A 13,230-nucleotide genomic window follows, 5' to 3' on the forward strand; every position below is an offset into this window, starting at 1 on the left:
TTGGAAATACAGTAGTCATCAGGTATGCCTAACATCATTTGAAAGGGTGTAATGCAGGATAGGAGAGGATACATTTGGTGAATTCTGAGTAGATCTTGCATCCATATGGAATCACCAAGAGTGTCTCCACCAGAATACTTCAGTAATTAGGATAATAGGGGAGAAAGAAAGCTGTCTGGTATTCTTTCCCTAAATTGTTTTTAAGACTTTGTAACAGAACCATGAACCTAGCATTGTTATAAATAGGCACCCAAGTGCAGAGCCTTCAGTGAAGATGTTAGAAGTTGATACAGAATGGCAACTGGCAACTCTTGGGTAATCTTATTCTACATCAGTGGTTCCCAACCTGTAGTCCATGGACCACTAGTGGTCCCCAAGAACTAAAATATGGTCCACGGAGTCACTGTTACTACAACGTTGCATTGGGAGTGACTGGTCTCACGAAACCCTCTTATAGTGCCGAGTCAACGGGGATGTCGGGAGGGGAGAGACATGACAATAAGCCTCCTGACTGCTGCTTCTCCTCCTTCTCCCTCCACCTGAGCGGAGCCATTCCATGTGGAACCTGGAAGCAGGGCTCCTTGGTGTATTCATTTTTAGGGCTGTTCCTTAGGTCATTTGGGGTGCTGATTCAGAAAATTGCATTGGATAGACCACATCAGCTCTAGATTATTAAATAATGGTTTTCTGTGGGTGAGCAAATGGCAACTACTGGATGGTATGTGTTCTGTATCAGAAACTAAAGCTGATGTAGTCTGTCCAATGCAGTTTTCTGAATCAACACCCCAAATAACCAAACTGAATCTAAAGTTGGCCAATAACTTATTTGTAACCTGTTTCGTACTAATGTTGGAGAGTGGTACCTGGTCAGAGTGTTCCCTGGTCAAAAAAAAAGGTTGGGAACCACAGTTCTACATAAACTGCAGCTTCTGGAACAGCATCAAACAGAGCCCCACATTGACTGTATCAAATACTGAACTTACAGCTGCATGCACCATACTACTTAGGTGGCCCACATCCAAGAGCAACTGTTGCTAGCACATCAGACAACGTTCTACAAAACACTCTGAGGTGCTAGGATTATGCAGACCTCTGTTTCAAGCATGGAATGGGTAACACAGTTTCATGTACATTTTTATGGATATATGGAGGGCAATAATAAGAATACAGTGAAGTCACAAATACTGTAAAAGTTACAAGTAGGCTACATTTCAGAGGAAGAAACAGGAAAACAGCACCTAAGAAAATGCTGTCAAATTCATTGGGTTGTCATGTCAGTGGACAACTTGAGAGTGTGTACATACACACACACACACACACACGCATGCATGAATTCCTGATTTAGGGTGAGGTGGGGCAATGTTATTAACAACAAATTTCCCTTCCACTAAGTTGAAAAACAAATTACCAGACACTGTAGACTAGGGGAGATGGGGGACCCATTTAGAACATGGAAATTATCCTGTCATGTGTTCTGCATTTCATGGGGATACAAGTTCAGATTGTTGTTATCTTCACTGTTATTGCTTTAATGTCTCTTTGAATTGAAGTTGCCATTTCAAACCAAGATCTAACACCTTTGCTGAAGTTCAATTTTGTATGAAGAATACCTGATGGAAAACATTCTGTAAATTTAAGGTAGAGACATATTAAATCTTCTGGATAACACTCTGGTTTAGGAGCAAGTTTATCAGACAACCCACGGAGTATATGTGCATTACATTAATAATATGCAAATAACAGCCACCAGTTTGGATGGCTTAGATCAGTGGTTCCCAACCTTTGGACCTCCAGGTGTTCAGCTCCCACAATTCCTAACAGCTGGTAAGCTGGCTGGGATTTCTGGGAGTTGAAGTCCAAAACACCTGGAGGCCCAAAGGTTCGGAACCACTGGCTTAGATGAATTAGACAAATTTATGGAAGATAAACTTGTTAACATTATATCAGGTGTTTCCTGAGGGCCATGTTTCATTCATTCATGAAGTACTTGACATTTTGCTCTTGCTAGATTCCACCAGGTTATCTTTTCATTTCCCAGTATGCCTGAAATGAGTAGTTTATAGGCTTTGCATTATTATTTTTTGTGAAAACCTTTTTAGAATTTACAAAAAGAGTGATGAACCCAAACTTTCCTTAACAGACTCAGAGTTCAAGATATGGCAGTTCTCCTGTGCAGGATGAAAGTGTAAGTTGGAAAAAAAAGTCAGTGCAAAATCCATTGAGGTGATTTTTGCTATAACAATAATATTAGCATGAAACAAAATCAGTTTCTCAAATGCTTGACCCGCATAATTGATGTATTTTATGTCTGTGCAAATTTGAATAAGAGATCATTGGGCAAAACTACATAGTTAAAATAGACGGGAAGGATCCAACATTTTAGATCATGCCACTATTTAACCTCAGAGACTAGGTTGAACAACGAAACAGAAAACATGGGTTTGATCCAAAGATAGTCTTTCACATAGAAAAGGGTTCTTTTCATAAATGTACTGATTTATTTCTCAATGCCTAACATCTGATTCACCAAGCTGATTAGTCATGATTTGTGGCCTGTCAGTCTCCCTGTTTTTTGTGGTCCTGGGACAAGCTTCAAAACCAAGATGTTAGATGAGTCAGAAGTAGGCTACTAACATTTTTATCAGACTGCATTCCTGTTGATAGAGCTTAAGTGATTATAACATGCGCCAAAACACTGCACATGAAAAGTAAACGAGAAGTGCTATTTCTTACAGGATTTTGGGAAATGGTGTATAAGCTGTTGCAGAACCATTTGTATAATTGTTTCTTGAATCCAGTCCTTTCACTGAGCTGTGTCCAGATTGTTGTGAAATGAATATACACATGCACACCCCACAATAAAAATCTATATATGACTTAACCAAGAACCCATGTGTTGTAATGTTGGTCTTAGGTGTGGTACAAAGCCTCCGTTCAGCTATGAAGATCATGGAGTGGCATTGGCTGTCATTGCTTCACCAAATGTACATCAAAAAGTGGCAGTTGTGAAGCCAAAATGAATTACTGGAAAAAGGAATGGTTGCTCGCATAATACATATATTCATTCTAATCCTTTTTCCTGGAATAACTACTCATAAATTATAATAAATTTATGTTATAATAAGTTATAATAAATTTTATGACAAATTATGAAGAGATATAAAAAACATGATTGATTGATTGTTTCTCTTTTCTTTACATATAATTTAGAAATTATGTTTCCTTGTTTAATTTGGCCAGATTTTACTGATGCAGCCATTAAAAGTGTCTTCACTAACTCATTGAAGATTTGGCAGGTTCATGTGGAAGCAATCCAAAAACTAGTATTTGAGATGTTGCCCAAAGACCCGAGCCAACAAGACAGTGATGCATTTGATTTATATTTTTGCATGCTTTTAGTAGAATTACAGTAATTGACAAATTACTAAGTTTTGTCAATGTCATGTTTGCAGCTACGATTTACAATTATAATGGACATATGTGATTTCTCTTAAAAAACATTTCATTAAATTAAGCATGGGTGAGGAGACATTTTCTTAGATCTGGCGGCCAAACCAAGTGCAGTCTACTGGAAGCCTCTAGATTTGGGTGGCTCTATTAATCTTCTTCATATTTTTCCTTTAATTAAAAGTTATGAAAATATTGCTGTAACACACCAAGATGAAAATTACTGTAATCTTTTTATTTTTCAGTCTCCAAGGACACTATCTCCAACCCCATCAGCAGAAGTAAGTTTGATGGAACTTTTGCCCCAGTGTGTTGTTTCTCCGATATAATTATGAATAAAAGAATATTAATACTTTTTAAGTCCAAATATAGTCTCCTCAAAACCCACAATTTTGTGAATGTCAAAACCACTGTGTTAAATATGATGAACTAAAAAAATGAATTTGAAAACTTTAATTATAATTCTTAACTAATAGCTGTCAATGCATTTAATTGATTTTGTCCCACAATGGTAGTGTATGAAACTTCTTGAAAATTATTTAGTGAACAGTATACTATTATCCCTGTATGCACAGGTGATGCATTTTGGCACTTTGCATGGGTACACAATACATAGATAATAGCAAACCTATTGAATGAAGACCTTCAGTAGAAGCATACCATAGAGAGTCTCTGAAGAAACTAGGAAATGCATAGAAATGAAATGTTTTGTCAGATATGGCTAAATGAAATGACTGGTACTGGTTCGATGGATATGTGAGTCATACTATAGCAGTAACAATAGACAACTGAAATTTCAGAGAACAGAGGTAAAGGTAAAAAATCAGAAAATAATTCAGTAATGAAGTTCACTGAATAACGTTATCACCATCTGAGTGACTAGCAAACTTGAAAATAAATTTTATATAGTATATGGCAAGATGGAAGGAAATCGACAGACACCTCTTCTTCTTTCCCATGTCATGTTTAATGAACCGTGCAAAAGTCAAGATGGAACTTTGATCCTATTCTGTCAACTAAAGGTCTTACAAAATTCAATACAGTAATCTAATAGGTCTAAACACAGTTGGTTTTTTTCCCCAACTTGAATAGACGGTTGAATCAATGTCAATCAACAGCTTAATGGTTAAGAATATAGCCTAGGAGAGGTTTCTTTTTAATAACTCCTTCCACTTGCTGAATTTCCTGAATGATGTTAGAGTTGTGATGGATATACCCCTTGTAATATCTAGTTGATTTCTGATCTGTCACAGCAGTGAAATTCAGGAAATCAATTCAGCAAAACATTTTAGCAATATCCAGCAATATCTTGGACTTCCTTGTGTGTGCAACAGGATTGTTACAAGGTCAAATATTGTAATCGTGATTGATGTGTGAAACATATTCTTTCTTCAGGGTTATCAAGATCTTCGGGATCGGATGATACAGCGGTCCACAAGTCAGGGTTCCATTGGCTCTCCTGTGTACAGTCGTCACAGCTACACTCCCACAATGTCACGCTCACCACAGCATTTTCACAGACCTGGTAAGCTCTGATGAAATAACATGTCCAAATCCTAGAACCTTTATTTGATCATGTCACGGAATTGTATCGAAAAGAGACCTTCTTCTCCAGGATTAGACAAGAGCTGCCTTGAGTCCTCATGGGGAGAAAGTCAGGGTAGAAATAAAGTGAATAAAGAAATAAACTTTTTGCATCTTATAAAACTCTTGAATTCTTCCACCCACCTCCCCTTTGATTTAAATCTCTGTTTTTAATAAAACAGAGAGCTAGGAATTGCTGCAAACAGTAGAAAAAGCTCACAACTTCCTTGGAATGGGTCAAGGGAATGTTGGAATCTTAGGGGAAAATAACACACTTCAAAAACTGAAATTGTTACAGGTGGAATGTAAATTTGAATTTTAGACTATAGGCATCTTTTTAATGAGGCTCAGTTTTTAAGATTGTGAATACTCCTGATAGTAAGACTACGTAGATCATGTAACCAAAGAAACATGTAAACACTATGCTTTGATGCTGAAAATATAAAGCTGCCCTTTAAAAAAGGGAAAATATTTTGTATAGAATCCTTGATTGAATACAATAATACTTTTCAAGGGCTATTGGGTTAGCTTCCTTACAGTTTTGCAAGAGAAATGCCTAGTGTAAATACCAGTGTATCAAACATTGTTTTAGGTGCCCACTTTACTTTCTTCAGGTGGTTCTTTGGAAATGTTAATAATGTAATTTAAAATAACATTTAGAAACTACAGGACTGTACTTAGTGTTTATTGATGACACCATACAAGGCAAACGGAGCAGTCCAGTGATTTAGTAACTGTGCATTCCTCCTTAATTTAGATATTTGTTACTTTATAGCATAACATAATTTGTGCCAGTACCTGGTAAGATGACTGATCCCTCTGTTCCTTATGAAGATTTCAGTATATTGTTAGTTTCATGTAATATGTTGCTGGAAGGACTAAGAGCCAACTGAAACATTGCAGTGTTGAGATAAATAAGAAGGAAAATAAAGGTGGTCAGTCATAGACAGTAGTGTTCACACTACTACAGCTAAGAGACTAGACCTGTGGAAGACTTAAAATACTTGAGTCGCACAAGCCACACTATTTAAGTGCAGTAGTTTCTGATTATATTCAAGACATTTCTTCTTCTGTGAGAGCAAAACTCAAATTTCACCAGCTCTTCTCAGTTATTTCAAGGGTAAACCAGAGCACTGATGAGCCACTTTTAATTTCCTTGGGTTTTTCCCCCAATATCCATATGTTTTATAATGTTAGAGCAGTTTCAGATGATGATGGTGATGAAGATGGCTAATTTTCAAAGAAATTTTCTTTTGATGATGTGGCACAAAAAAGCACTAGCATGTTTAATTGTGATGGTGGTGGTGATTTAAGATACACATTGTCATGACAGCACAAAACCTTAAAATGTCCTGCTTTTCTACATTTCTACCCATTATGATTGGCCCAGAGAGACAATAACCTGATTCAGATATAATGCTAAACTATGTTTTATGAAAAGCTTAGATTTGTACCTTTCCATCCCATTCCCTTCTTCTGGCATAACTATGAAGAAGAGATCTAAACTTTTTGCTAGAATTTTAAATTAACTGAAGTCTATATTCAGACTCAGACAAATTGTGGTTTACTGAAACAAGCCAATTTTAAATGATAGTTCTGTGAAGCTGGTTTGCTTCAATAAATATAGAGATTGTCCACAGCTTAGAGTTTAGATACGTTAAAATTTCACTCCTCCAAAACTGAAGGAGGAGCTGAAATATTCAGCTCTCTGTGGGACTTTAGAAAAGGTCAGGGGAACATCCAAACCCAGTGTCAGGACCCAGGCTGCAGAGCACCAATAACCATGCGCAGAGACCAGAATCTAACTAATATCTTTATTGAGGAAATATATAAAGTTAATAAAAACAAGTGTAGAATATAGTTCAGAAGTAGACCTTTCAGGAAAGGTCAAAAATAGTCCAGGAAAACAATGTCCAATATGAAATATTAAGGTCCAAAGTTGTAATCCAATAACCGAAACACACACTTTGCCAAGCAAAGTGAGGGGAAGTGACAAGGTCCTTTAGTCCATGGAGCTTAATGCAAGGCTAGGAAGCAAACTAGATTCTTGGCAAACAAGGCTTGATTCAAGGCAACAAGAAGCGAGGAGCAAGAACAGGGTCCGTGGCGAAATCCGTGGCGAGGTCCGGGGAACAAGGCAGGGCTGGAACGAGAGCAAGGTCCTGGAAACTGGAGTAGCGTAGTCCACACACAATCTACTCCCGAGGCTGACGAATTGACTCCGCAAGGAATCCTTTGTGGCCAAACATCTATATAGGATCTTGTTTTCCCGCCAAAGCACACTTTCTCTGGGGAACAAGAACCGAAACCTATACTGTCCAGATGCAAGACTCCTTAAACTTTCCCAAGGGAAATAGACTTAATCATCTAATTGTCTGGCAGCTATCCGGGCGCTTCGGCGAGTCGCCTCCCGAGCGTGTCTATCTTGATTATAATAAAGGCGGCGAGAAAATGGGGGAGATTTCTCCTCAAGGCTTGTTTGGCTGACTTCTTGTGGACAAACATCCTGCAGCTGCAAGGGCTCCAAATCTGGCAGAAACGGTGGGAAACCCAAGTTTTACTCTTCATCTGTCACAACAGTACTAGGAACGGGACTACATGGCCCATGAGTCATCACACCCAGCAAGATTCTCATAGGATGCTGAACCACAGAATTACTTTTAAATGAGGCCAATATGTGGGTTTAAAATTTTAATTTGCAAATATGAATAGAAACACGGCGTTATCAATGAATCATATTCAGCTAAAAACAAAACAGTAATGTGTAATAACAAGAAGGAAATTTCTCTTTTCCAGATCAGATTATTTTCTAGGATCTTGCTTTACTGATACGTTAAATTATTTTATAGCAATGTGTGACTAAATATACACAGGTCATGAATTATATTTTAAAATAACTGGGATTTTTAAAATGTATCTTTCATAGTTTTTTTTTTTTGCATAGAAACAGATATTTGGGGGTTGTTGTATGTTTTCCGGGCTGTATGGCCATGTACCAGATCCCAGCCATGAAAGCCTTCGAAAACACAGATATTTGGGGGTTTTGTGTACACTCAGATTTCTAGATTTTTCAGAATGTTTTTCCAAGTGACCTGAAGAAATCTGTAGAAATTTACTCACTATTAAACCACATGAAAGCTTACATTGGTTACAATTTCTATGGCTGTTTTGGAGTATTGCATTAAAGAAACTTCAACAGGAGTTGCATTGGAAATGGCAATGTGTTGTTGGTATTCCTGAAAAAAGGTGTTTACCTTTCTTTTTACCATATACTTTCTCGTCATACATTGGTAGGTCCTTGTCCAGGCAGCTGCTAGTTTTGAAAATGTATGATGCATTTATATAGTTAGAGAATAACACATGAAGCTGGAATAAAGATGTATCCAGTGGAAATTTGAGTTGTCGCTGTCTTTCTGTGAATTTTCCTAACACTTCTCTAGCTTGGAACTTTTTTTAACCTTTTTTTCTCCCTCGTTTTCCGGCTCCTAGCCTGTTGAGTGCTTCTTTCCCTCTGTTCTTTCCCAGCCTCCTGCTTCCCTGCTTTGTCTTATTTTGTGTTCTCTTTCTTTGTTTCCATTTTGTCCTGCCTCACGATTCCTTGCTGTCGCAGAGCTGCTGTCTAATGGTGTGCAGCGGTTAGCCCACCTGCGCACTAGCAGTCCCAGCTCCACCCACAATGACTCCCGCCCTTACTCCCCTTTCCGACACCACTTCATCCCCCATGTCAAAGGTAAGGAGACAGGCCGGTCAAGCTAGCACCCAAGAGATTGGAGATTTATTAGCATTCTAGGAAAGCTAATAAGGAGCATCTCCATCAGGTGGCTATCAGCTATGTGGCTCCGAGCATGCCTCAGACTTGTGTCATAACAACCATGTTAGATGTGACATATCTTCTTCTTCCTGAGGAAGTATGTCCTTTCTAAGGGTCCTGCCTAAGTGAAGTGTTCAAGAGTAAATATCTTCTATGAATTAGGAAATATTAAACTGAAAATTAAGGACACAGAAAGTTGTCATCTTGGGAATTTAACTTTTGGATAAGCATCAAGCTGAAGGTTGATCTCTGTCTTCAAGTACATTCCATCAGCACTCGAAAAACACATCTCCTCTAACATACATCCCTCTAGCACACTAATCCGCCATTTAAGACAGTTTCGCAGGATTATTCTTTAGTTATATTCTAACGTTGCTCTTTTTCTTGATACCTGATGCTATTTTGCCATAGTAATGAAATAATTTCACAAGTCAATTTGACAATGTGAATGAGTATTTATCACTTTCAGGCAAAGACATGGTGTGAATAACAGACCACATCCTCAGGCAGTCCCTGAGTTACAAACATCCAACGTACAAATGACTTGTAGTTACAAATTGGGGTGAGATGACAAAAAGTGAGAGAAATCTACCCCTTGGGAAGGAAATTCACTCATGGAAGAGTTATCTCCACTGAAGCTTTATCACAAATCCTTGTTTCCACAGCAATCATTTTTTTCAAAATCCAATTATCACAGGGACAGAAAGTGAGGTGAAATCTTCTGAACAGGGACACAGTGAGCAAAACAAACATCACAGGGCTGTTAACCTTTCACTATGGTATCAAAAGCTTATCTACCTATTTATCTGGAGCTACACTTTTGAAATGTACTTGCTCTGACATTTTTTAAATATACATTCATATAAAATTCTCATCTGCTCATGATAAACGTACACTGTCATTACTTTACACCCTTTATACAAATGCTATGATCGATCGCTTCAAAAATATCTTCTCTTAACCTTGCTATTTAAATATTTCTGCCCCCAATAACACTGCCAGTGTCACTTATTTAGGAGCTGGTCTAGTACAATAAAAATCCAGTAAAGTTTAGATATTTGAGATTCTGTGTATATCAGTATCCTAGATTAAAAGAATTTACTGTTGATTTTTGGCAATACAAAGATGTTGCAAACATTGTGGCAATACATATAGATCTCAAACCTCGCTTTATCTAGTGGAATTCATACTTATGACCTTTTCCTGCCAATTTGTTTTAATTTTCCCAATAGCAAAGTTCACGTCATACTTTACACATGAGGTCCCTTAAAAACAAAGACACAGCTCATATTTGCATGTACTTGATCCATAAACTCTAGTTCCATGTGCTTTTCCCATGCTTTCAATGCATTCCCATCACCTTTCATGACACCTGAAAGCTCCTGGCGCTTTGGGTTTCAACATGGCTAAACTTCATTAAGGATCAGCTTGTAGTTATTATTTTCTAAAGTATATGTCTGTTCAGGTGTTTGAATGTATGTCTTCGTTTGTCATTTTGAATTGCAAAATCGGGAGAAAGGAGTTAGGGATGGTATGAATAAGGACATACAGTCATCTCCAACTAGTTTCCTTCTGCCAGATGAAGGACTGAGTCCTCTCCCTGTGTGTCCCCTGGAAAAGAGAGTAGTTCATGCCTGATTCATTGAGAAATCCCTCCATTAGCAATATGACGGTAGTTGGTAGATACTTCAAAGTAAGAATATATGTGCCTGTTACCTATGTATCTGCAATCCATATGTATTGGTTGTCTCTGCCCGTGCTGGTTTTCCCCACTTCTGTGCATCAATTGTTGTGAGTCTTTGCGGGATCTGCAGAAAGTTCACCTGCCTTGATAATGTAGATCTAGCAGATGGTTTACCTAGCAATTTATCATGCATAACTGTGATGTGAAACGATGAATCAAAGCAAAGCAAATTATCTTCCAGATGAATGCTGATGTAATTCAAGTTACATTCCCAGCTAGATTCCTCATGGCAACATGGAAGCGAACAATATTTAAATGTTCATAGGACAGAATTTGATAACCTGGTGTTTTCTAGATAGCTTTGGCTATAACCCTTAATTGCCTGTGACCTTGCTGGCTGAGGTTAATGGAGGCTGTAAGCCCAAAAATCTGTAATGTATCAGGTAACCTACATTTGGTATAGAATATTCATTTATTTATATAAATCATATGTTTCTGTTGTGAACATGGAATACAGGAATTCTTTCCTTAGAAATTGAGGTGAATTCTCCTACTTCTACCCCACCTCCATTTGTCTAACAATAGAATTGTTCTAACACAGTGGTTCTCAACCTGTTAGTCCCTGGGTATTTTAGCCTACAACTCCCAGAAATTCCAGCCAGTTTACCAGCTGTTAGGATTTCTGGGAGTTGAAGGCCAAAAACATCTGGGGACTCACGGGTTAAAAACCACTGCTATATATGAATTCCTTGTATTCTACCTCAGAGACGCTGGGCAGTAGCTATCTGAGTGCCAGGACTCTTTTATTTGCCCTGTCAATTAAACCAGCTAGTACAGTGGTGTTCATGTGTCTGGCAGTGCAAAATGGCAACAACCCAGGAGAGGGCAATTTGTGTCCTACAGTTTCAAAGCACTAAGTCTGTACTAATTATCATGCAATGGACGTTTAGAATGCACTATCGCAGTGGTTCTCAGCCTGTGGGTCCCCAGGTGTTTTGGCCTACAACTCCCAGAAATCCCAGCCAGTTTACCAGCTGTTAGGATTTTTGGGAGTTGAAGGCCAAAACATCTGGGAACCCACAGGTTGAGAACCACTGCTCTAACAGAATCCCTATAAATGATGTCACATGCTGTGGCTTAAAATGTTTTAGACCAGTGGTTCCCAAACTTATTTGGCCTACCGCCCCCTTTCCAGAAAAAAATATTACTCAACAATTAAACAGAAAGATATATGTATTAATGCATATGGCAAATGCACTTGTGGCCATCTCCGCCCCCCTGGATCGCTGCAGCGCCCACCAGGGGGCGGTAGCGTCCACTTTGGGAATCACTGTTTTAGACAAACCAAACTTCCACATCTACGATTGGAACACAACTCTATTCAAAGCACTTCACTTACTTTTAATTCCCAAGACAACACAGCAAGACGGATTAGAAATTGCCACTAGGTGAAAGGACTGTGGAATTTCACAAGTCAATGGAGTGTTCTTAGGTGGTATCAGTGTTTTGTTTTATTTATAGCATTGGCTGCGTTTTTGTTCCATTTTTAGTCTGTCTACCCACAGCCTCCAAATAGCTCCCTTCCTTCTTGTGCCACTTCTATAGTCTCCAGATGATTACTCTCCCATTTCCTTTCCTGCTCGTTTCCTCATAAACTCTGCCTCTGTCTTATAGCCAACGACAGTTTCTTAACCCTAGCACGCATAAGACTGTTTCAGATTTCCGCTTATAGCAACAGATTGTAGTGCTGAGTTCTTGTGTCTTTTTCACATATTCTTTGAATGTGAATCTTGTTCCTGGGAAAATAGATCAGAAATTAATTTTTCCTGGTCTTTTTTCATGCTCACCCTTCCCACATGCCAAATCTTGGTTTTAGTAGTCATATGGAGGCAGCAACATATTGCTGATGTATTGATTAGCTTTCATTGTCCAAGAAAGTTGGAAACTATAAGTTTGTATACTGGTGTTGCAGATGGAGATGATTACAGCAGAGAGAATAATTTTTGTCCAGTGCTATTTTCTAAGTTTGTAGTTGAAGAAATATATGAATTGAGAAATTCCAACTATGTTGCATAAGTTGTTAGCATTTAGTCATTCCAGAAATTGAAACTGTTTTGGGGCATTATCATTACTCTAGAAAAAACAGCATTTTCCATACTTTCCAGCCGTAGGCTAGAGTTTAATGAATGTTCATAAATGCAATTTATATTACAATCCTGCACATGTCTGTTTAAAAGTAAGCCTCTTTGGCATGCATAATTCCACATAAATGGATATAGGATTGCACGCCCCCCTAAACACACACACATATTTGTTTCCCTCTGGGCTTCATGATCCAAAACCAGCAGATTAAACAAGGAGAAAAAAGGGCAAGAGAATTGACTTATCTCACCCTTACTTAAGGGTCTGAAGAAAGGCTTCCTAGGATGACACTGCTATATGTGCATTGTCTTCACAAATTCTGAGAGAAAAAAACACAACACATAAAGTTTGATGAGTGAATTAGCAAACGTTTTAATTAAGTTATATAAAAGGCAAACAGTTCCTTTTGGGTTGCTCTTTCCAGTTAATGTGTCACCAGCAGTTTTTGGATTTTGGAATACATACCTCTATTTGTATATTCATAGTGAATGAGAGATGCAGAGAAAGAGTCACATGTTATCAGCACATTTTCCCCACTTTTCACAAATAATCCCACCACCAA

At 38.2% G+C, this 13,230-nt stretch overlaps 1 protein-coding gene across 16 annotated transcripts in view; it reads left to right on the forward strand.

Annotated features, from left to right (window-relative positions):
- Nucleotides 1-13,230, forward strand: part of ablim1 (actin binding LIM protein 1) — a 219,161-nt gene that overhangs the window by 161,651 nt on the left and 44,280 nt on the right. For 9 of the 16 annotated variants that reach the window (XM_062975680.1, XM_062975683.1, XM_062975682.1 and 6 more), the window contains exons 12-14: nucleotides 2,141-2,185; nucleotides 3,693-3,728; nucleotides 4,843-4,972. In XM_062975680.1, coding sequence (XP_062831750.1) covers nucleotides 2,141-2,185; nucleotides 3,693-3,728; nucleotides 4,843-4,972 — 211 coding nt within the window. The remainder of the gene's footprint in view (nucleotides 1-2,140; nucleotides 2,186-3,692; nucleotides 3,729-4,842; nucleotides 4,973-13,230) is intronic. The other 7 variants (XM_062975687.1, XM_062975691.1, XM_016995113.2 and 4 more) reach the window with 1 other exon arrangement.

This window comes from Anolis carolinensis, chromosome 3 (genome assembly GCF_035594765.1).
Source record: "Anolis carolinensis isolate JA03-04 chromosome 3, rAnoCar3.1.pri, whole genome shotgun sequence".
In the NCBI taxonomy this organism is placed as follows: Eukaryota; Metazoa; Chordata; class Lepidosauria; order Squamata; family Dactyloidae; genus Anolis; species Anolis carolinensis.